Here is a 23,959-nt window from a genome sequence, read left to right on the forward strand (position 1 = left end):
AATTTTTGTATTGCTTAGATGTATTTGTTAAAATTTCCCACCATGCCCAAAATCTAGAGTTGATTAGCACAATGCACATGTAGATAAGCAAACAGTGGGTGACAGTTTATGAAAGGGTAATTTTTTCCAAGCAACGTTACAATGGAAAGCCATAGCAATTTCAAATTGCATAAGACAAAAAGGTGAGCCAAATTTTATTCAGTAGTTCATGGCTTTTCAAAGGGTTTAATTTGTCAATAAACAATCAAAATTTAGTTGTTCCAAAATGGTTTAAGTTGTGATGAGTATCAGTTACAGCACTGGACTATAATACAGCAGCTCTCCTGGTTCCTGTCTCACTGTCAGCACTCAGGTCTGCCAAGAAGCCTGCCTCCACTAAACCTGAGGAAGAAAGCATCTTTCTCCCCTGTGCTGTACTGAAATCATGACCATCCTGCAGGGTGAGATCAGGCCTTTTGTGGGGCATGATCTGCTCCAAATGGGGTGGATATTCCTGATGCCAATCTTCAGGGAGAAAGCTCATCCTGAGCAAAGAAACTAGAACACAAACAGGAGGCCTCTGAGAAGCAAGAAAGAAGAAATGTTTCTCTCTGGGCTTTTGTTTCTTGAGTTTAGCCTTTAAGAAGTCTGTGGTTCCTTAAAGCTGCTTCTGGGTGGCAGTGGCTGATATGACCTTTGACCCAAGGATCTAGGCCAACAGCCAAGGAAGAGGTTTTGGAGGGCAGTGTTATTCATGCTGCAACCCACTAATGAAACATGAAATCAGCTCAGTGAGCATCAGATCAGTATCTGGAGAGAACAGAAAAGAGCCAGCATCATAAGCGATACAGGTAAACACTGTTTTGTGAAGCGTGCTTGGGCGGTATGTGTGTAGTCGGCAGATGTAGTGTATGTAAACTGCATTTCCTGCTGTGGGTGGTGATCAAAAGTGTTTGAAAGCCCCTGTAGATGATACAGGTCTTGTAACTGAGGTTATATAGTTTCACGTCACTCTTTATTGTTTAGACTTTTATAGCAAAGTCATACCTTAATTTTTCATTCTAGGAGTTTCCCGTCGTGGCTCAGTTGTTAACAAATCTGACTAGGAACCATGAGGTTGTGGGTTCGATCCCTGGCCTCACTCGGTGGGTTAGGATCCGGCTTTGCCGTGAGCTGTGGTATAGGTCGCAGACGCAGCTCAGATCCAGTGTTGCTGTGTCTGTGACATAGGCTGGCAGCTACGGGTCTGATTAGACCCCTAGCCTGGGAACCTCCATATGCCGTGGGTGTGGCCCTAGAAAAGGCAAAAAGACCAAAAAAAAAAAATTTTCCATTCTTTCAGCTGTACCACAACAAACTGAAGTTGAGGTCTTATAGTCCATGCTTAAATTAGAGGATAAAGGAGAAAGAGCCCCCTCCTGTGGCCAGCATAGTGGTCCTTATAGGAGGGGTTGCCCAAAGGCAGGAAAACAACTGGAAGAAGTAGTGCTGCAATATTCAACTGCCTCTTTCTATAAGGAGCTTTTTTCTTATACTATTACCCTGTAAAATTAGGTTATTTTATAAAGAAAATCTGGCATCTTTCCTAAACTCTATTTTTTCCTAATTAATTAAGGTGTAAGAAATTGGCTACAAGTGGTTAGAACTGTAGGTTTTCTTGGAGGTAAGATGGTTATATGCGGATTTTGTCTTCCAAACTAGGATATTTTAAAGACGAAAGGTGGCATTCATAAAATAGGATACTGTTTTGTGCCCTAGAAATTAACAAAAACCTAAGCTCTGGAAAGACGGTTGATAATGAATAGCTTTGGACAAGAGGACAGGATACAACAGTAAATATTAATACCTGGTTTTAATAGGACCTGTGTGATGAGAGATGAAAATTTACGTCCTCAATTATGTCTTATTTAGACTAACCTTAAAGTGAATTTAGTTTGCTAGTCATACAATGATTAGAAGTAGGAGTTGAAGTAAGAGAAGAAGTAGGCCCTAAAGTATTCATTGGGGGGTGGGGGGAACCAGCTGGTCCCAAATTACTTGCTAAGGGTGAGCCTTGTAAAAGTCATTAAAATGACCTTATTCTTCATTTTTAGAAACTTACTTGAAGTTTTCTAAGAATGAATTAATTTGAGCAAACAACTTAAAAACTGTTTATAATTTAACATAAAAAATATTTAGCATCTATCTTATAAAATGCTTTTAATTTTAAATAATTGCTTTGATTCTTTATTTTCAAATAAACTATATAATTTATATAAACTATGTAATATATACACTATATAAACTATATAAAAAACTACATAATTGATTCTGTGTATAATAATCTCTGGAAGCAGCAAAAAATAAACTCACCTTGTCTTCATACATCCTTTTGGCTTCTCTTAATTCAGAACGTAGTTGAGAAACAGTAGATTCTAGGTCACTGAGTTGACGCATATACATTGAATTTTGGTTTCTTGCTTGTTCTCTAAGAACGGTTAAAGGGGGAATAAGAGCAAATAGCAAACTATGAATAAATGTGATTGCCTAAGGGTGCTCCAGCTTTAGATACTTCCACTAATTATTTAATATGGCATTAGTAGACCAATAGTCTTTTATTTTCCAAAACTGCTTCTTAATAGCTTAAGTTCAAAAATGTTAACTATTAAAGGTAGGTGATAAATACACAGGGGTTCATTATATAATTTTCTTCTCTACTTTTGGATATGACTGAAAATGTCCACATAAAACACAAGAGCTCAATTTATTAAATTAAATTATTTATATGATATATATACATAATATATATTATATATATAATATTGTACATTGTATATATATACACATAATTTATATATATTTACACACACATATATAGTGTTTTATCAACTGAAATATAAAAAATATTTGAAACATCCAATCCCAAGAGACCCAAATACTTGCAGTAATATTTCTGATAGGGTTATAAGTTATTACCTACTATATGTTAAATAATCTTTTTTGTTCATTTGAATGTTAGAAAAGTTTTACCTTCTTGTAGAATCAATTATGAAGCAATTTTTAAAAAGATTTTAGAACGAAAAATTAATTTAAAAAAAATGATGCCAAGTGACTATCCATTTCAAAGCACCAGGACACACATACTGAATGATTTCCAGTTGACTCTGGATACTATTAGCTTGGCTCCGAGCACTGCTGGCTTTCTCAGTAAGTCCTGTTATTTCAATTTCATGTTCATTTATTAACTGCTCAATCCTACAAAAAGAATTGTTATTATGATTGTTATTTGATACAGATTGTGCCTCACAATGAATTATTCTAAAAATTAATGATTTTCAAACTCTCAAATTTAATGTCTTGTTTTGGCTTTTTGGTCAGGGGGAGCTATATCTGCAGCAGATGGAAGTTCCCAGGTTGGTTCCTACACCACAGCAGTGACAACAGTGGATCCTTAACCCACTGTGCCATGAGACAACTCCCTTGTTTTGGCTTTGAGTATGCTACTCTTTTTTTTTTTTTTTTGGTCTTTTTAGGGCTGCACCCATAGCATATGGAGGTTCCCAGGCTAGGGGTCAAATTGAAGCTGTTGCCGCTGGCCTATAAAACAGCCAGATCCAAGCCAAGTCTGTGACCTACACCACAGGTCACAGCAACATCAGATATTTTAACCCACTGAGCGAGGCCAGGGATCAAACCTGCATCTTCATGGATACTAGTCAGATTAACTTCCGCTGAGCCATAACAGGAACTCCATGCTAATCTTTTTTTTTTCTGACAAGTATCTAAGTTAGATCCAGAAGCCTTCATCCAAATCCTCTGGGGGCCAGTTAGGTTTTGGAATTCAGAATTTTTAAAAAATATTTAATAACAGTCCTAAACATCATGCGACAGCTCCAGAGAGCTCTAGGAAAGTGTCCCATACTAATGCAATATTTTTAAATAGACACAGTAAATGACAACGACTATAAAAAGCTTTATGTTAGTTCAGATCAGGTTTTGCCAACAAATGAGGGACAAAAGACTCTCATCTTGATGGAACTTTAGTCAGACGTCTCTTGGCGATCCCCCCACCCCCCGCCACAGTAAGAAGCTTAGGCTTAGTAAGACTCTCCTAAGTCAGCTAGTGAGAGTCCCCCCACCCTCTTGCCTCCTAGGCATTTTGCGGCACTGACCCCCTCATCCTGCTTCTTGGCTATGAATCCCCATCTGTCCTTGTGTTGAGAGTTGAGTCTGATCACTTTTCATTCAAACTCCTACCCAACAGACTTGAATCAAGTCTTCCCTACTTTTTAAACAAATGTCAGAATAATTTTTCTTTAACATAAGTTTGTCACAAACCTACGAAAAAAAAAATTCTGCGTTTTAGAGCTTTTTAGATTTTGGAATTGCTAATGAGACTGCAGACTTGTGATATAGTTTCACTATGACCAATTTCTATTCCTCAGTGTGGAACCTACCTATCTTGATGTTGTTGAAGAAGTAGTTCCATTTTGTTCTGTGATTCAGATTTCAGCGCTTCGAGCTGATCCTCTACCTGAGTATAAAAAAAGAGTCATTGATTTAGGAACTGGCAAATCTAAAGCTTAGAAAATTTAAAGATTTTCTAACAATGGGAATGCTTTAGAAAGACAAATACAACTAATACTAAAGTCGAATATATTCTATCACAGTATTTTATTAGGTCTTTCATTTTGGCTATATTCTGATGAAACTATACAGGTAAGTCAGGTTTGTTCCCTTTATTGAGAGTACACTGTAGAAGTTCCTTTGTTATTTTAGAGAAAAATGAGAACCTGGCTTACTGTGAAGAGTATTAAAAATTACATGCCTAATACTACTGTCTTAATGAATTTTAATATAAAGCTGATGTAGTGTTCTCACCACTTACTGGAAATATCCTCCCTTTAAGATAAGAAATCTCTGTGTCTAATTCTCTTAGGATTTTACTAATAGCTGAGCCCATGCTGCGGAAGTGGAGGGTAGACATGCTGTCGTGTTCATATATTTTCTTGCCTGAGGCCTCTTCAAAGTCAACTAGGATTGATCGGATTTCTTGAAGCACTCCCTCATGACCAAGCATCATCTTTCTCAGCTGCTCTATCTGGGTGTTGCTATCTTTCAGCATATCCTCCTTAAGGCATTTGGCAGCTTCGAGTTCATGAACTGTATTTTGAAGCTGATTTCTTAAATCCTCCTGGGACTGACTCTCCCTTCGTCTATGAAATAAATGACAGAGAAGAAAGAAATAATGTGGATAAAACTCAGATTCACACAAGTGATTTTACACTTCACAGAGTACAGCCTAAGATACTTTTAGGTAAGGAATTCCAACCTGATGTCAGCCATGGCATCCCTCTCCATCTGCATCTCTTGAAGTTTTGTTTGCAAATCAATGACTGACTGTCTTAAGTAAAACTTTTGTTTCTCATGCAATTCATTGCTCTGGAAAAAAAAAAAAAAGTCCTGCAAATTAGTCTTCATCAGAGGAACATATTTCCTTACAGGTAATAATTTCCAAATATCTACATATCGATGATTTATTTTTATGTACACTTGCCTCCCCTTCACCATTGTTCAAGGCCTACTTAGTTATTTCTCACCTAGATTTCTGGAATACCAGAGTTTCACAGTCTCAAACTTTCAATCTCAAACTTTACAACTAAAACATTGTTTCTCAAACAAATCTGACTTCTGGCTCAAGACAGACATAAGAATAAACTCTATTCCCGAAGACAGGAAAATTGGTTAAAATTATGTATATAGAAAAGTCAACCCCCCACCTTCAACTGACTTAAAAAATTTGGCAGCAGACAACCACCATTCAAAAATCAAGGTGCTCTACTACAAATGAAGTCACAAAGATCTCTAAAATCAGGCACTGAGAGATTTCCCAGCCTAACAGTTGATGCCCCACCTAATTATTCCAAAGTAAAGCCACTACGTGCTGCCCACAGAGAGACTGCCATCTGTTTTGTTGTTGTTCATCCTTGAGTGTGAACAAAAGGCCAAAAACCATCGAACACTTGAGGGAATGTTACAAAATAAAAAAAAGAGACCAAGATTAAACAAATGAGCAAATATCCAGAAAAAAAGACCTAGAGAAACAAAATGAGGGAAGAGACAGATGGGCTCCAGGACAGTCACTTATAACCAGACACCTGTTTGTACTTCAAGATAGAAATAACAACAGGAACAAGGTAAGTACCTGGAATTCATCTTCTGTGGACACTTTAAACAAAGGTACTGGCAGGGGCAGAGAGGGCTAGGCCCTGCTTAGGGAAAAGATCAGGGGTCTTTTGGGGTCAGGGTGACCCCCAACTCCACATGTGCAGAGAGACCCCTCTGGGTCAGAAAGGGAGGGGGTGCCAGGCCATAATAGGTCCTGATAACTGTCCCAAAACCCTTTGCTCTGGAATCCGTCTTGGTCAAAAGATGCACACACATATCAGGGAGGGCCCTGGGTCGGATCAGGGATGAGAAATAAAACAAGATAACCGGCCAAAGGGAAACAAAGGCCCAGAACTGCCCCATAGAAGTGGTTTAATCACTTCTCTGCTGAGCTCCTCATTCAGGAGAACACCTGCACCTGCTCTCCTCCTTTGGGTGTGTATTCCTGCTTTTAGCCTCTGTCTGGTCTAGTGGCTAGGATTCTTGGTTTTCACCCAGGCTGCCCAGGTTCAACTCCTGAGCAGAGAATCAAGATCTCGCTTCAAACCAAGACTCACCGCTGTCTCTCTGAAATCCAAAAGAGATAACATAACAATAGAAGAACATTTCCAAAACTTGTATTACAGAGAAAATTGAGAGATCTTTTAGCTCTAACAGACACCATGACAAAGAAATGATCAGAGGAGAAGAAAGAGTTCTTAGAAATTAAAAATATGGTTGCAAACTAAAAAGTTGCAATAGAAATCATGGAAGTCAGGAAAGAAAGGCACCTGACTGAAGACAAAGTAGACAAAAATTTTGAAAGTAAAGGTAAGAGATTTAGAGGTTCAACCTAGGAGATAATATTTAACTAAGAGGAGATTCAGAAAGAGAAAACTAAGAAAACAGAGAAAAAAAGAAAAAAACAAAGCAAAACCCCCACACGACCAAATTCCTCGGAGCTGAAAGGCACAAATCTCAGACTACAAGGGTCCACTGAGTCTCTGGCAAAGTGAATGAAAAAACAAAAATCCACACTTATGTACATTATAGTGGAATTTCAGAGGTAAAGACCCTAAAGTTTCCAAGGTGAAGCCTTAATTAAGTACAGATACACCATCTACAAAGGAACATGGGTCCAGTTGACATCCGACATCTTCTTAGCAGCAGTGCTGGGTGCAAGGACATGATATTTCAAAGGATTGAGAGGAAATGACTTTCAACTTACCCAGTGGTTTTTTTTTTTTTTTTTTTTTTTGGCTGTACCCATAGCATGAAAAAGTTCCTGGGCCACGGATTGAACCCAAGCCATTGTGGTGACAATAAGGCACAGCAGGGACAATTCCAAATCCTTAACCACTAGGCCACAAGGAACTCCTCAACTTTACCCAACTTAAGTCATTCTCAGGAAGAAAAAATTCATAAAATGTATGTTCCATATACTCTTTAAGAAGCTCCTGAGGATGTGTTTTGACTAAATGAATCCTGGAAATCATGGATCCAACCAAGAAAGCAGTGATAGGAGTCTCAAGAAAACAGTTGTACAACAGGCCTAAGAAGAAAATCATCTAGACTAGATAAAAGAAGTCCTGGGTTAAAGCAGAGTTTCACAGAAAACCTACATGATAATTTTTAAAGTGAGTATATGATGAAGATAAATAGTATAAGGAAAAAGAAAGGCAATTAGGAAGCACAGGAAAAACAAAAACTACTCAAGAAAGGAAATATAATAGGATAGAGAAGAGGACGGACCTGGGCAAAGGCATGAAGGTCTAGAAAAGTATGGCACATCAGGGATGAGCAAGCAGCTTGATATTGTGGGATGGAGGGTATGTATAGGAACAGGTAGCAGAAGAGGCTACAATGCGCAGGGAAAGATCAGATCACAAAGGCCCTTGTTTAAGTACGACTTTTAGGCTATAGACTATGAGGATCCAACATGCAAGGGCAAAGCTGACTAAAGACAGCCTGGTTCTACATAAGGTACACTTGAAATTTTTATCAATTAATTTCTGTACACCATTTAGTCATCATGCATACACATACACCTAAAAGCTTACTCTCTTAACACTGCTTTGTAAAGAAAAACTAGGTATCATGATAGGAGAGCAGCCCTGAACTAATTATTAATTATAATTACAGATGAGTATAATTAATTATAACATTTTCAGCTACTCCAGTTTCCCCAAGATTATATCAAAAACACAGCAAAAGAAACAATTAATAAAACAAACAAAAAAAACCTATGGAATGGGAAAAAAATGGTATGTGCACCTCATATATCTGATAAGGGGTATATTCAAAATATATTTTAAAAACTCAATAGTAAAAAAAAAACAAATAATCCAATTAAAAATGGGCAAGGGACCTGACATTTTCCCAAAGATGATATACATGAATGACCAACAGGTACATGAAAACATGCTCAATATCACTAATCATCAGGGAAATGCAAATCAAAACCACAATGAGACGTCACCTCACACCTGTTAGAATGGCTAGCATGAAAAAAATAAGAGAAAACAAATGCTAGATGTAGAGAAAAGGGAACGTTGTCCACTGTTGATGGAACTGTTAACTGATGCAGCCACTATGAAAAATAGTATGGAGGACCCTCAAAAAATCAAAAATAGAACTACCATGTAATCAGGCAATTCCACTTCTGGGAATATAGGCAAAGGAACTGAAAATACATCAAAGAGATATCTGTGCAAAGGACCATTCTTCATAACAGCCGAGACATGGAAACAACCCATCCATTGACAGGAGAATGGATAAAGTTGTGATGTATGCATATATATTCTGCCATTTATGACATCATGGATGCAAAATGAGGGCATTATGCTAAGAGAAATAAGTTAGACCGAGAAACACAAGTACCATATGATGATCTCACTTATATATGGAATCTAAAAAACCAAAAAAACTCACAGAAAAGGAGGTCGTATTTGTCATTACCAAAGGCGGGGTAGGGAGAGGGGGAACTGGATGAACGTGGTCAAAGGTACAACCTAAGCCCTGGGATGTAATGTACAACATGATGACAACAGTTAACACTCTGTGTGATATGTCACAGTTGTTAAGAGAGGAATCCTAAGAGTTCTCATGACAAGTAAATTTTTTTTTCTTTTTCTTTTTTTAATCTATATGAGACAATAAATGTTAACTAAACATATCACGGTAAACATTTCATGATATATTTAAGTCAAATCATTATGCAGTACACCTTGAATGCACACAGTGCTGTATGTTAATTATACCTCAATAAAACCGGGGAGTTCCCATTGTGGCTCAGCAGTTAACGAATCCGACTAGGAACCATGAGGTTGCGGGTTCGATCCCTGGCCTTGCTCAGTGGGTTAAGGATCTGGCTTTGCCGTGAGCTGTGGTGTGGGTCGCAGACGCGGCTCGGATCCCCCATTGCTGTGGCTCTGGCATAGGCCAGTGGCTGCAGCTCTGATTGGACCCCTAGCCTGGGAACCTCCATATGTCGCAGGAGCGGCCCTAGAAAAGGCAAAAAGACAAAAAGACAAAACAAAACAAAAAAATAAAATAAAATAAAGCCGAGAAAAAATTACACCATTAACCAAAGGCATTATGACTAATTATTAACAAAAGATAAATAGGTATGTAGGCTTTTCATCAGCCCAATATGGAATACTGAAATAAAAGGCACAGGCCAAATTAACACGTTTAACCAATGAATCCACTATTAACTCTCTTCCAGAAAGTCTAGGTTCTGTTCCAAGGCACCATGCCATACTGTCTTCCCAAAATGGCAGCAGGAACCAGAGGAAAAGAATGCAACTCACTTCATTTAGTCTTCTCTGCAAATCTTTGACTTGATGTGAATATTCTTCCAAAACACGTTCAATGTGTTCTTTTCCAGGGTAAGGAATGACTTTTCTGTGAGAATCAAGTTCCACCTCATATTTAGGGAAAAAAGGAATTTGCGTCAAAGTCCCGGTTGAAGATGTGTTTTCAATTATTGTTCCACGGATAGATGGCATAAAAAATGGACCTGAAGAACCTAAAGATTAAAGGATTAACTAATTAATTACCTAAACAAAATAATCTTGTGGCACACATTATCCCAGGTAATTCCCTTTTCGAACCCCAAAGGAGCTCAAGGTCTCACGGGGAGAGAGGCAGTCTCTGGGAGGAGGCACAAGGTAAAGGGAGAGCAGGTTAGGGAGGCTAGTGACCGAGGGACACTTGAGCTGACAGAGCCTCGCAGCATCTATGACCAAGACGGCTTCATCTGGAAGATGGGAGGAAGGAAGGACATTGCAGGCAGAGGGAGTGCCATCATCACGAGTGAGGAGCCTTGAAGTGGCAGGGCTTATGCTGGATGGAAGGAAAGTAGTGCCCAGATAGGAGATTAAGCCTTGTGGTCATGCCAAGGAGCTTGGACTTCACCTTGGAAGCTCTAGGGAATTATGGGAGGGGGTATCTAGCACTTGAAGGGAGGGGATAGTAATGACCAGGTCTGGGTTCTGGAAAGGTTCCCTGGCTTCTATGGGGAGAAAGCACTGGATGGGGGTAGAGGAGGAAGAGAACCCAAGTAGGAGAAGGCCCTTCCCAGTGCAGCAGGACAGGGTGAGGGCCTGCCCTAGGGCAAAGGCCAGGAAGACAGAAACAAAGGCCTGGATTTAAGCAACGTATGTGTAAGTAACAGAGAGGGGCCGTCAAAGATTGCTCTTCAGTTTGGGCCTGCAGAAACATCCAAGTAATGATGTCGACTTGCAAATACTGTACAAGGACTTGAAGTCTGGGAGAGGGCTTTGCTTTAGGAATAGGACCTGGGAATGAGCAGCATGAGAGTTCCAGTGATGCCCTGGAGTCAACGGGACCATCAGGGGTAAGGAACAGAGTGAAAGGAGAAGAGGGCCAGGAAGAGCACTCTGGGCAAATATTAATGCTTACAAGGAAGGCAAGAAAGTGAAACCCAGTGAGAGTCATGGAAGGCTCCCAGAGAGTACTACATTCAAGCCCGCACTGGCTCAGACTGAGGAACAGAGGTGGTGAGAGAGAGAGAGAGAGCAAGGCTTTTTCACGAGCAGCCTGAAAGAAGCCCCTCAGATAAGAACATGTGCCACCTTTCAGGCACAAGGAGGAACTTGAAGTCAGACCCAAGGGTCCAGCAGCTGGTACCAGGGGCTGTAGGTAATGTAGTGCTGAGCTGTCAACCAGTGCTCAGCTCATTTCAGAATTGTGATGGACACGTGCGCCTGTTTATCACTTTCTGAATAGGCATGTGCCTGCCCACCATTGTACCCTGGGTGTCACAGGCCTTCTGAGTGTCCTCACACTTGAACCTAATGTACATAAAAAGACACAGCATTTTATGTGTCTTTTCCTGTCGTGGTGCAGTGGAAATGAATCTGACTAGGAACCATGAGGTTGCAGGTTTGATCCCTGGCCTTGCTCAGTGGGTTAAGGATCCGGCATTGCCATGAGCTGTGGTGTAGGTCACAGACACAGCTTTTTATGTGTCTTTCCATGGCCTTTTCATGGCCTTTCCATGAATGCTGTGTTGGATCAGACTGTTAGAGGCCTTCTTAGCAGAGTGAGTGTACTTTTTATGTGAGAGAAATACAAATATAGAAGACAAACTGTAGAGGTTTTAAAACATGCTCACAAATTCTTTGATACTCCTTCCTTTAATAGGTGGCGGTTAATTTCCCTTGCTGTAAGAGAGGAGAAACAAGAGTGTCTGCGCATATCTATGTGTGTATGTGTGTGGCATCTGCTTAATTTTGCATAAAGGAAACACTGGAAGAATAAGACAGACTCCCATGACAACTGCCATCAACAGAGGTACAGGGATGTGTGGCAACAGAACAGGAAGGACACATGGCAGCAAGAATCCACTGATTACACCTTTTTATGAAGGGTTCGCTTTTGAAGCATATACATGTTATACATATTCAAAGATAAAATGAAATTGAATGCCAACAGAAACAAGCAAATCGAAGTGTACAGTAAGTTGACAACATAACTTCAAGGAGAAAACCGTTTTGTCAAATAACTTTAGAACACAACTCCTGACAGCACGTGAACTTTACTTAGTAGGTAAGTGGTTAATGTAACAGTGTTGCTGTGACGCTGGAATGATTTTGTGTGTACTGTAGAACAGAGGAAATAAGTGAACACACGGAAGTTTCTGGAAACTTGAGTTTTCACTGTAAGGGAAATACAGATATGAAATGGGAAGATAAGGAAGAACTCGATGGTACTGGATTTGAATTTGAGTTACTAGTGTGAACTTAAGATAAAAAAAAAACTAATTCCTTGGAGTTCCTGTCGTGGTGCAGTGGAAACGAATCTGACTAGGAACCATGAGGTTGCAGGTTTGATCCCTGGCCTTGCTCAGTGGGTTAAGGATCCGGCATTGCCATGAGCTGTGGTGTAGGTCACAGACACAGCTCGGATCTAGTGTTGCTGTGGCTGTGGTGCAGGTTGGCGGCTACAGCTTCAATTTGACCCCTAGCCTGGGAACCTACATATACTTGGGGTGCAGCCCTAAAAAGAAAAACAAACAAACAAAAAATCTAATTCCAAGCTTTAGACACTGAACACTCCTAGACACACCCAAATACACTTTAAAAACAATATGCACTCAAGATCTGGTGTCTGAGTACTATTTACTACTAAAAGGAACCAGGCTCCTTAGCCAATTGATTCTAGGCCTGGAGGAATAGGAGGACAACATGAGCTTAGAACATTCTGTTGTGCCAGAAAGCAGTGAAGTGGGCTTATGTTTTAAAAAGACACAGAAAGAGTTCCCTGATGGCCTAGTGATTAAGGATTCAGTGCTGTCACTGCTGTAGCTCAGGTTCAATCCCTGGCCCAGGAACTTCTGCGTGTTGCATGTGTGGCAAAAGAAAAAAAAAAAAAGATAAAAGACATAGAAATTGGCTTAAAGTGGCTGGCCAAATTTGGTACAATTGAGCATCAAAAGCAAAGTGACTACAATGCATTATAGCACTTTGAATTTAAAAGCAATCTATGGATCTATAGTGATAATAATAAAAGTTTTTCTTTCGTGAAAAATAGAAGCTAATAACTATGGCAAAACTAGAAAATCATCAATGTAATAATTGATTTAGGCAAGGAATGTCAATGCTAAAACTACTGAGTGAAAGATTATTTAGTACTAGGACATTCAGTAGGTCTCAGTAGGGCCAGCCTGGTAATTGATAGGTTACATATTAATTGTAAAGGGGAAAGTCTAACTTTAAATCAGCAGGATCTGGCAATGTGTGCTCCCTAAAGTTTGATGTAAAAATAGACAATGTCACTTAACGTAAAACTTGCCCAATTATTTTAATTCGAATCTAAACACAACAATCGGAAAAGTCTAGAAGGTGCAACGTTCTACAACACAACAGGTCTGGACTCAAAGAAATGCCATCAGAAACAACAGCAAAAGGACAGAGGCTGCTTACAGATTTAAAGAGAGTAAAGGGACCAGACAACCAAATACAGTACATGATCTCTGACTGGATTCTTTGAAAAGTTTACTAACTTTTTTTGGGAACAACTGGGAAATTTAAACATGAATGCAAATTAGATGATAGTGCACTGACAGTAATTTTCTTAGATCCAATGATGTGGCCATGTATAAAATCACCCTTATTCTAAGATGATGCACATTTAGGTTTTGAGGCAAGAATCATGATGCCTTCAACTTCAGCAAAATGAAATATAAATTGTAGGTATAGAGATAAAGAAAATACAGTAAAATTCCGACAACTGGTGTCTCAGTTGAAAGGTATTTAAGGTCTTCAGAGTACTATTTTTTTCAATTTTTCTGCCATTTTGGAAAAATTCAAAATAAAATGTTGGGCAGGGGGAGAGGTCACTGGAGTCAGCAAAAAAGAGAAAATCTAATCGTTTGGGCCAGAGTGATTTCCTTGGAACACTAGGTTCAAATGTCCGAGGGCAATGGTGTTACGGGATGATGATGATGTGTCTGGAGAGGGAGTGACAGCCCCTGAGCTCAGGGCCTGTGCCCCTGATGAGAATGAGGGAGAGAGGGCAGGCGGGAGGTGAGCGAGGGCTGATGGCTATAGCAGGGCGGAGGTGACGATGACATGAGCATCCTAATGAGCAGAAGCTTTTACAAAACAAGGGTGCTAACATAAAGATTTTTCAGCAGGCTGGTGAAACCACAGGCCTGGAACTGAGAATGAACTTGGGATGCTTTCTTCCCGAGGAGAGAGACAAGGTAGGGGAAGCAGGCAGGGTACAGGTCACCTGCCCAATGGCAGGATAATCCTGCCTCCTCTGTGCTGCCCTGTTCTGGTTCTGTCGTGTGGTAGAGAACTAGTCTTCCCAGGCTCTGTTCCTTCCGGTTTCCTGGCAGGTTCCCAATGGGAGGTGCTGGTGAAAGGTCAGAGGCAGGAGGCAGCATCGAGAGGTTACAGAAGGATGGCTCCTCTCCCAGGCCCTTGGTCTGTCTCCAGCTGCTCCTCTCCCAGCCTTGGAAGGGCTGCTGGCAGTGAGTGGTGGCTCCTGCAGGCAGCTCTCTCCGTGGTTCTATGACAGTTTCTGTTTTCAGGGTCCTTCTAGTCCCAATCTGGTAGCAGCTTCCTGCAGTGTCTAATCTCTGAGTTGTCTCATCTCCTGTGAGGCTTCTCAGCTTTTTTTTTTTTTTTTTTGTCTTTTTAGGGCCAAACTCATGGCATATGGAGATTCCCAGGCTAGGGGTTGAATCAGAGCTGCAGCTGCCGGCCTATACCACAGCCACAGCAACAGCAACATGGGATCCAAGCCGTGTCTGTGACCTACACCAGAGCTCACGGCAACACTGGATCCTTAACCTACTGAGTGAGGCCAGGGATCGAACCTGAATCCTCATGGATACTAGTCGGGTTCGTTAACCTCTGAGCCATGACAGGAATTCCCTCCTCAGCTCTTTCAACACCCGTGTCACCAATTCCCTGTATTAAGTGCCACCTATTTATTACACCTGTTTCTGTTTTCCTACCTGCTGTTGACTGAATTAATTTCCATCAGTGTTGATGGGAGCCTGAACTAAGACAGTGGCAAGGGGATGGAAAGAGAAGATGCATTCAGGAGACATTTCTGACAATGGAGGGAGCAGAGGGTACCTGACTGGACCTGGAGGTATAGGGGAGGGGATTTAAGGTAAAAGAAGTCAAATGATGTGGAATTCGGTCTCGGAGAGGACAGAGGAAGAGAAGGCATTTAGAGAAACATGGCCTGTGCTGAAGGGCCGCAACATGGAAATGATCTTGAAACCAAACAAGTAAACATCTGCTAAAAAACAGATATGCTATTTTAAAAGACTAAAAAAAGCAGAATTATAAATAATCTGGTAAACATTCATGACCAAGGTCTGTACCCTGCAGAGTTAAAACTAAAACAAAAATAGGAGCTTGAACAAATACATGATGACTGCATATTTCTCATTTTTTTCCCATTTTGTTTTATAAAAAACACATACCTGCATTGGATGTGATGCCACTACCTGACAAGAGCTCTTCATTATTTGATTCACAAGGTTTTTGTTCCATATTAAATATGTGCTACCTCTTCTTAGAGATCTTGAAATATGAATGCTTCCCTATTTAGGCTTTTTGTTCTTATCTATAAAAGACAAGGATTAAAAAAATTTTAATTAAAAAAATAAAAGACAGGGATTCAATCTTTATTAATAAGGTATTACATGCAAAAAGTTCATAGAGGAAGAATTGACTTTGTTCATATTTGAAATTCAGTAATAACTTTTCACTTAGGAAATACACAGAAATATATTACCTAAAATTAATAAGTGAATAGAATCTTACTGTATAACTTGTTGATTTGAATAGCCAAGTGGCTTATTAAAGACAATCTGAAAATAAAAAATGAATACTTTATTTATTTATTTTTTTTGTCTTTTTGCTATTTTTTGGGCCGCTCCCGCGGCATATGGAGATTCCCAGGCTAGGGGTCTAATCTGAGCTGTAGCCACTGGCCTATGCCAGAGCCACAGCAACGCGGGATTGGGATCCGAGCCGAGTCTGCAACCTACACCACAGTTCACGGCAAAGCGGGATCATTAACCCACTGAGCAAGGGCAGGGACCGAACCCGCAACCTCATGGTTCCTAGTTGGATTCGTTAACCACTGCGCCACGACGGGAACTCCAAAAAATGAATACTTTAATCACTATGACTATTAGCACTCTGATTTGGGACAGAGTTTTTTTTTTGTTTTGTTTTGTTTTTTTGTCTTTTCAGGGCCACGCCCGTGGCATATGGAGATTCCCAGGCTAGGGGTCTAAGTGGAGCTGTAGCCACTGGACTATGCCACAGCCACAGCAACTCGGGATCTGAGCCACGTCTGTGACCTACACCACAGCTCCCGGCAACGCTGGATCCTTAACCCACTGAGCAAGGCCAGGGATCGAACCCACAACCTCATGGTTCTTAGTCTGATTCGTTTCTGCTGCGCCATGATGGGAACTCCTGGGGCAGAGTTTTTTTTTTTCCCTCTTTTGTTTCTCTCAGAAAATTACATTGTCAAATAATGGAGAAAATATTTCCTCAGTAAAATTACCACAATTTATGAAAAAAGAATCACAAACCAGCAAATTGGGAATCACTAGCAAAAGTTATAAAACCTCTTTGATATCAAACAGTGCTCATAATTTCAGGTTAGGCCAAGTGGGAACTTCTGGGTTTGGATAACAATGCGGTGGCCTGATTCCAAACCTCCCTTCATCCTCTGAATATCCGTAAAGTCAACAAGAACAACAAATAAATAAAACCACGTGGGCTCCCAGCCTTCAGCATTGCCAGGAGACAGAGAATGCTGCAATTGTCCAATCACCTGGAAGTAGAGGAAAATGTTTTTCCAAAAGGGCTCCCACCTTCTACTGGCCAGCACTGCAGGCCCGTGGGGATGCATGACGGGAAAGAGATTGAAAGGATTGAAAGGGAGCAGAGGGCTGAGGACAAGCACAAGGTCACCCCAGAAAGTAAACAGAAAAAGCTGGCTACTCAGAACAGGCTGGAACTTGACAGTCTGCAGCCTTGGATGTGCAGAGAGGATGTCAACGTGGGCGTGGACCAGAAGAATCAGCCTCCGAGAGGGGCTTCCGGGGAGAACTGGATGTGGGGGGAAGAGGTGGGCTCCCCTGGAGGTGGGAATCAAAGGAAGAAGGAAGGGAGAGAGGAAAACTCAGGAGCCGCAGAACCAAAGGGAAGCAAGATGCGCCAACGCTCCTTTCACCCTCATCACCTGCCACTTCCATCGTAAGAGAGAACAAAGAGAATGCACAGAAGACGGCTCTCTCAGACCCGGAATCTGCCCACGAAATGAACAGGACAAGATAAAAGGAGCCCTCATCCACACAAAACTATCACAAAATGTCAGACAATGTGAATAAAATCTTTTCTGCTCCTGAAGTCTCCCTCAAGCCTTCCCCCCAACAAATACAAAGTCAAAGAAACCTGAAACGCCACCCTCCAAATGGAACTAAATATTCTCAAAACAGGCATTTGGGGATAATGACAAATCACCCTTGACTCAGAATTGTAAAATACAACAACAGAAGCAGAAAGAGAAATAAAACAAGCAAACAAACAGGAAGAAATGAAAGAAGAGGTGATACAAGTCAGGAATGAATGAAAAGAAAAAGATAAACTTCTATGAGAAATGAAGAGCAAATTACAAAGTGCCCAGGGAGGACAGACTATAATGTGAACTTCGTGAAGGCACTGAGGAAAATCAGGAAAACATCCAAGAGAAGGAAAACAAGCGAGAAGGGCGAGAACGAGAAAGTGAAGGAGATGGAAGACAGGCACAGGGAGTGGAGCACACCTGAAGACGAAGTCTACACCCAACAATGAAATAGAACTATTACTTAAAACCATAATCCAAGGAAGTCTCCTAGGAATAAGGTAAGACCCAAATTATACATTTTTCCTACTAGGGAAGATCAAGAGTGATCAACTCTGAAATATATCCTAATAAAACAATACTAAGAGACTTTAAAGATTATGAAAAAAATCCAAGGCCTTCAGGGGAAAAAGGATGAAATAATTTACAAAGGCAAGAGGATCAGAATGGCAATAGATTATTCAAAAACAGCATACAAAGCAAGGCAACAGTACAGCAGCATTTTCAAGAAATATAAGGAAAGTACAAACCAAAGATATTATATCTAGCTAAGACCTCCTTCAAAAGAGCCAAAGGCACAGAAAAGCAGTTCTGAACCTGCCAGAACACTGCACACATGTGTACCCTCTGAGGAAGCTACTACCAGGGGTGAAGCTTTGTCCAACCAGCAAAGGTGGCAAAGGGGTAACAACTGATGAAAAGCTTTGGCTTTTCTGTAGGTTTTATTTTTTAATTTTTAAATTTTTTTTGCTTTTTAAGCCACACCCACGGCATATGTAGGTTCCCAGGCTACCGCTGCCAGCCTATACCACAGCCATAGCAACGCAGGTTCCGAGCTGTGTCTGCGACCTGCACCACAGCTCACGGCAACACGGGATCCTCAACCCACTGAGCGAGGCCAGGGATTGAACCCACAACCTTGTGGTTTCTAGTTGGATTCATTTCCACTGTGCCACAATGGGAACTCCCAGGTTTCAAAGATTTCAAAATAAAATCTGGGGAAAAGGTAAGGATGAACATTTTTTTAAAAGGTGACTAGGAACACTGAAAAAAGACTGATGTAAACATTTAAATATTCAACTGCAGGGCTGAGACTAAAATATGGGTGCAGTAATACCATTAAAGAACAATATATAAATATTATATGTGTGACAAAGGAGAACAGATTAACCAAAGATGGGAAGAGAGAAAAAAAGGGAAAGTAGAAGACCACTGGTTGTACCATTTAAATCTGACAAAAAGCAAAAGGTTAAGTAAGAAAAAAAGGGGTTTATAGGTACAGTACAGAAAGCATTTAGGCAAAGCTAACCACTTTGAATAAAAATGCAAATCAAGTGACAAAAGAATTTTAAAAAGAAAAAGAATATCAAATAAACAGAGTAGACATAATACATGGAGTAATTACACCACAAGACGACAATGTAATTATTGTAATTATAACGTGACAAAATTTAGAGCAAACACAACAGTCTTGTCATTAAACCTGAAGGGACTTAACTTGCTTATTCAAAGAAAAGGATTTTCTAACTGGCTCTCAGAAAATTCAGCTCTGGGAGTTCTCACTTTGGCACAATATGTTAAGGATCTGGCATTGTCTCTGTGGCAGCTCAGGTTCGATCCCCGGCCCTGCACAGTGGGTTAATGATCCAGTATTGCCGCAACTGCAATGCAGCTACAGCTCAGATATGATCCCTGGCCTCAACACCTCCATATGCCATTGAGGCAGCAAAAAAAAAAAAAAAAAAAATCAACTCTGTGCTGTACCCAAGAGGACTAAAGGCACCAATTTTAAAAGACTATAAATAATGTCACGGACAAAGATTCACTAAGCAAATGAAGCAATAAGAAAGCATGGGTTAGGAGTTCCTACTGCGGCTCAGCAGTAAGGAACCAACTGCTATCCATGAGAAAGAATGGATTAAAATCCTGATCCCAGACTAAGTCGTTTTCAAGCCAAAGAGTATTAAATAAGACAAAGGGCACTTAAAGTAAAAAACAAAAAAAAAAGCAAAAAAACAAAAAACAAACAAACAAAAAAAAAACCAACTGACAATATGGTTCCACTCTTCTGTATAAAACAAAAAATGTTCTGTCACCTATTTTATGATGGTTTGGTATTTCCTTACCTTTTAATTATAATAAATGACCTCTAACATGTTTTTTAAAAAAATAAAAAGCAACATTCCACAATAAAGATATAGTATCTCTGACTCTGTGTACTGTGTAACACAGCAACCACTTAGATAAAACATAAGTTATAGGAGATGCAATAAGAACTATAGAAACAGGGAGTTCCCATAGTGGCCCAGTGGTTAACAAATCCGACTGGGAACCATGAGGCTACGGGTTCAATCCCTGGCCTTGGTCAGTGGGCTAAGGATCCGGCATTGCCGTGAGCTGTGGTGTAGGCCAGTAGCTACAGCTCTGATTAGATCCCTAGCCTGGGAACCTCCATATGCTGCAGGTGCAGCCTTAGAAAAGACAAAAAAAAAAAAAACTATAGAAACAGCAATGAGAGACTTTAATAGGCCGCTCAGTATGAGATAAGTCAAGTGGCCAAAAAATAAATAAGGATATAAAATATTTAGGTGAAACAATCATTAGGGTAGAATTTTTGGATAAATATTGAACATTACATTTTGATAACAGAGAATGTACCTGCCTCTCAAGTGCACATGGAAGAGTAACAAACCCAATCACACCCTAGGACACAAATAAAAGATCAGTAGGTTCCATAAAGTGGAAATGTTATAAACATCCCCCTCTGGTCACAATGTAATAAAACTAAAAATTAAAAGTAAAACCCCAAAGCAAAAAGGCCCTTCCAATTGGAAATTAAAAGGCCTTCTATTAAATAACTCTTGTGTGATAAGAAAAATACAAACAGAAATTTTAAAAATAATGACAATGAAAGCACTACATATCAGAATCTGAGATATATTAAGGCAATTCAAAGAGAAAAATTCCTAGCCTCAAACACCTATTTCGATTTTTAAAAAAGAATGAAAATGAGTGGATTAGATTTCTAACACAAAAAGGGAGGGGACAAAAATTATAAGAAAGGAAGCGCCTGGTAGGAAATAAAGTTAAAAGCAGAAATTAATGAAGGAAACAGAAAAACGATAGATCAAATAAATGAATCAGAATCCTTATTCTTAAAAAAAATAGACATAGACAAGGACCATCAAAATGATGGAAAGAGAAAGATCACATAAAACATAGTGCTTATCATTTCTATATTAATTCACAATGTAAGTATAGTGTTAGAATTTTTTTCTGAAAATTTTGAAGGTAAAAACAATTTTTGTCGAACAGAATTCCTTTTTATTTCACTCACAGTTTCTCCCTTTAGATTACTGAGGCTCCATGTGTCAAAACTACAATTAGATAAACTCTACCTTAACATGTTTAGGTAGTAGGGTAGAGAGATTCCATAAAGAATGATAACAAATGGAATGTTACCCAAGATTGCTAGGCAATATAAATGTTCTAAATAGAACAAAATTGCTATTTGGAAAAAAAAAACCTCATTTAAACAAGTTTTATCATGGATGTTTCCTGTAGGACTTAACTTACACACTAAAATGATGCATTTGGGGATTCTTTAGAGTGGTGAAAGACACTCAGAAAGTATAAATTACTGAGTAATGTTATTATCATAAATTACGGCTAGATTGAAAGCATGAAGGAATGAGCAGGACAGGGGGAATCAAAGCCCATCACCAGGAGATCACACACTAATCACTCTGCTTGGTACCAGAGGTTTTAGTATCAAGAAGGAAACAGAACCTACAAGCAAGATAAGCAGAATGGGTACAAGAAGTTGGAGAAGAGAAAAGAGAAGGTTTGACTTTAGAATATTCTGATATGGAAACCATGTTTTACTTTGGCATAAGGTGATGATAATAAACTCATTCATCAGTATCCACTGATTGGTGGTAAGTCACTGAAGAGCCACAGTGCTTCAGAGGGAAATTATTTTTTTAGAAAATTAACAGTTTAGGAGTTCCCGTCATGGATCAGTGGTTGACGGATCCGACTAGGAACCATGAGGTTGCGGGTTCGACCCCTGGCCTTGCTCAGTGGGTTGAGGATCCGGCATTGCCATAAGCTGTAGGTTGCAGATGCGGCTCGGATCCCGCGTTGCTGTGGCTCTGGTGTAGGCCAGTGGCTACAGCTCTGATTCGACCCCTAGCTTGGGAACCTCCATATGCCGCAGGAGCGGCCCACAAAATGGCAAAAGAACAACAACAACAACAACAACAACAAAATTAACAGTTTAAAGAGAGCATAAGTTTACTTACACAAGCATTTTAAAAACAACAATTTATTTGTAAAGATGCTTAGCACTTCCGTTTGCCAGTGCAGCTAGTTATTTTATGTACCTTAGAGTAATGAAATCCATCTTTTAAAAAATATTTGTAATCTAGATGTTCATTATTTTAGACTGACTATATAGTCAAATCATTCAGTGTTCCTCTACTTCCATTACATTGTAAGAATTGCAGCATTATTCCTATTTTCAGGCATAAAACTTAAGGTATATGGATTCCTGGGAAAACAGAGGGGTTTTCTGCCTCGATAAGTCATAAAATCGTGAAAATGCTGCACTTTGTTGGTTTGGGGATCATAGCATGAACTTGTATGTGTTTGATTTAAATCTCTGAGTAAAGTACACGGATGAGACCTCGGCCTCTTCTAGTGTGCCCGAGATTTATTAAGAACATCTCTGCCTGATTTAAAATCATGAACGGGTTCACATGGAAAGCAGCCTCAACCTTCGGACAAGTAATAGCTAGGTAACGATTCTACTCTGGATATTTAATCGGAATGTTGCAGAGAAGACCTTAGAAACCATAGGCTACAAAAAGATGCCTTTTGAAGAAAAATAGTTTATAGGCTTTAGTTTTTGTTACACCAAATAAACTGAAGCTAAAGGGCTTAAAAAGTGTCTCCTGGGTTCTTATACCTTCTCCTTGGCTCCCAAAAGGCCAAGGTGATGTGTGCCTATACCTTCCCTAACACGACCAGCCCTCAGCTTGATTTTTTTCCTCACGGCTACGTAATGTGAGCTCTCCTACGACTGGAAGGATGTAACTGTCTCCACAATAAGCTAATTTAGAACCCATACTCTATTTTAATTGGGAAAGGCTACTTATAATCTATGTTAGATTACTGGATTCATCAACTAATGACTCAAGCCTCCAGGATGCTACCTTTCGCAGAAGCCTGAGACTGAAAATTTTATAAAACTGGTCCACACTCACAGAATCAGTCTGCGGGTATAAGTTTTCCTTAGGAAATTCTAAGGTACCCCAAGATTGATCCAAGGACCACATATATGGGCCAGTACAGTCTCTGAACACAATGAGAAAGCAGGTATTACTGAACAACCCTTTCCTGCCTGAGTTATTGTTAATTGTTAGTATTAACTTCACTAAATCACATTCTCTCTGGATGTCATCATTGACTCTCAGGGCTCCAGTCCTACTAGTTCTGTGATCTACCACCCGTGTGGCCTTGAGAACAATATTTAACCTCTGTAAGACTATAAGATGGACAAAGAGCACATACCTCAAAGGAATAAGAGTTAACTGAGATAACTCAGACTTACCATAGAGTACATAGTGCCACGTAACAGGAGAGTAAAACATGGGTAACAATACTGTCTTTTTAATTTAAGCAGTGTATGCCAGCTCACTTTTCCGTAATAAATGCCTGTATCTTTCTATTTATCTAGAAATAAGATATAAGTTGCATATAGGTCCACTAGCACAAGAGAAAGTGGCTTTAAACTGCATTGAGTAAATACAGAGACCATTGCAATGTAATGTCGAATTAAGCCATTTAAGATCATTTAAGATCATCCTCTACCAGCACACAATACCATCTTGTAGGGAGAAACTATGCACAAAGTACAGAACCTAGAATCAGGACATGTAATTCTGTTCACTGGTTCCCTATGAACGCATGGCCAAATCTTTTCTGAGCCTCAATTTCCACCATTACTAAAATGAGATGACAATTGTGTTTTCCAAACCTTATGGAGTGGAAGCCTTTCTTTGAATATTCAGACCCCTGACTACACACCCTCCTCTCTGCCCTCCAAACACCTTTACGGGATGCAGAAGGCTCCACTGAGCAGAGTTTGAAAATGACAGAGATAAACCCCATGTTAACTTTATTATCTTAGATATTCCAGCCTAGGCATTCATCA

The 23,959-nt window shown here is 39.9% G+C and overlaps 1 protein-coding gene across 1 annotated transcript in view; it reads right to left on the reverse strand.

Annotated features, from left to right (window-relative positions):
* The window catches only part of CCDC158 (coiled-coil domain containing 158), an 85,935-nt gene extending 70,219 nt beyond the window's left edge, over positions 1-15,716 (reverse strand). The window contains 7 exon segments of the mRNA XM_047799399.1: positions 2,332-2,446; positions 3,103-3,213; positions 4,416-4,492; positions 4,847-5,174; positions 5,291-5,400; positions 9,918-10,135; positions 15,581-15,716. Of these exon segments, the coding sequence (XP_047655355.1) occupies positions 2,332-2,446; positions 3,103-3,213; positions 4,416-4,492; positions 4,847-5,174; positions 5,291-5,400; positions 9,918-10,135; positions 15,581-15,650 (1,029 nt within the window). The 5' untranslated portion in view covers positions 15,651-15,716.
* Positions 15,717-23,959: the final 8,243 nt, after the last annotated feature.

The sequence above is a fragment of the Phacochoerus africanus genome, chromosome 10, assembly GCF_016906955.1.
Source record: "Phacochoerus africanus isolate WHEZ1 chromosome 10, ROS_Pafr_v1, whole genome shotgun sequence".
NCBI lineage: Eukaryota > Metazoa > Chordata > Mammalia > Artiodactyla > Suidae > Phacochoerus > Phacochoerus africanus.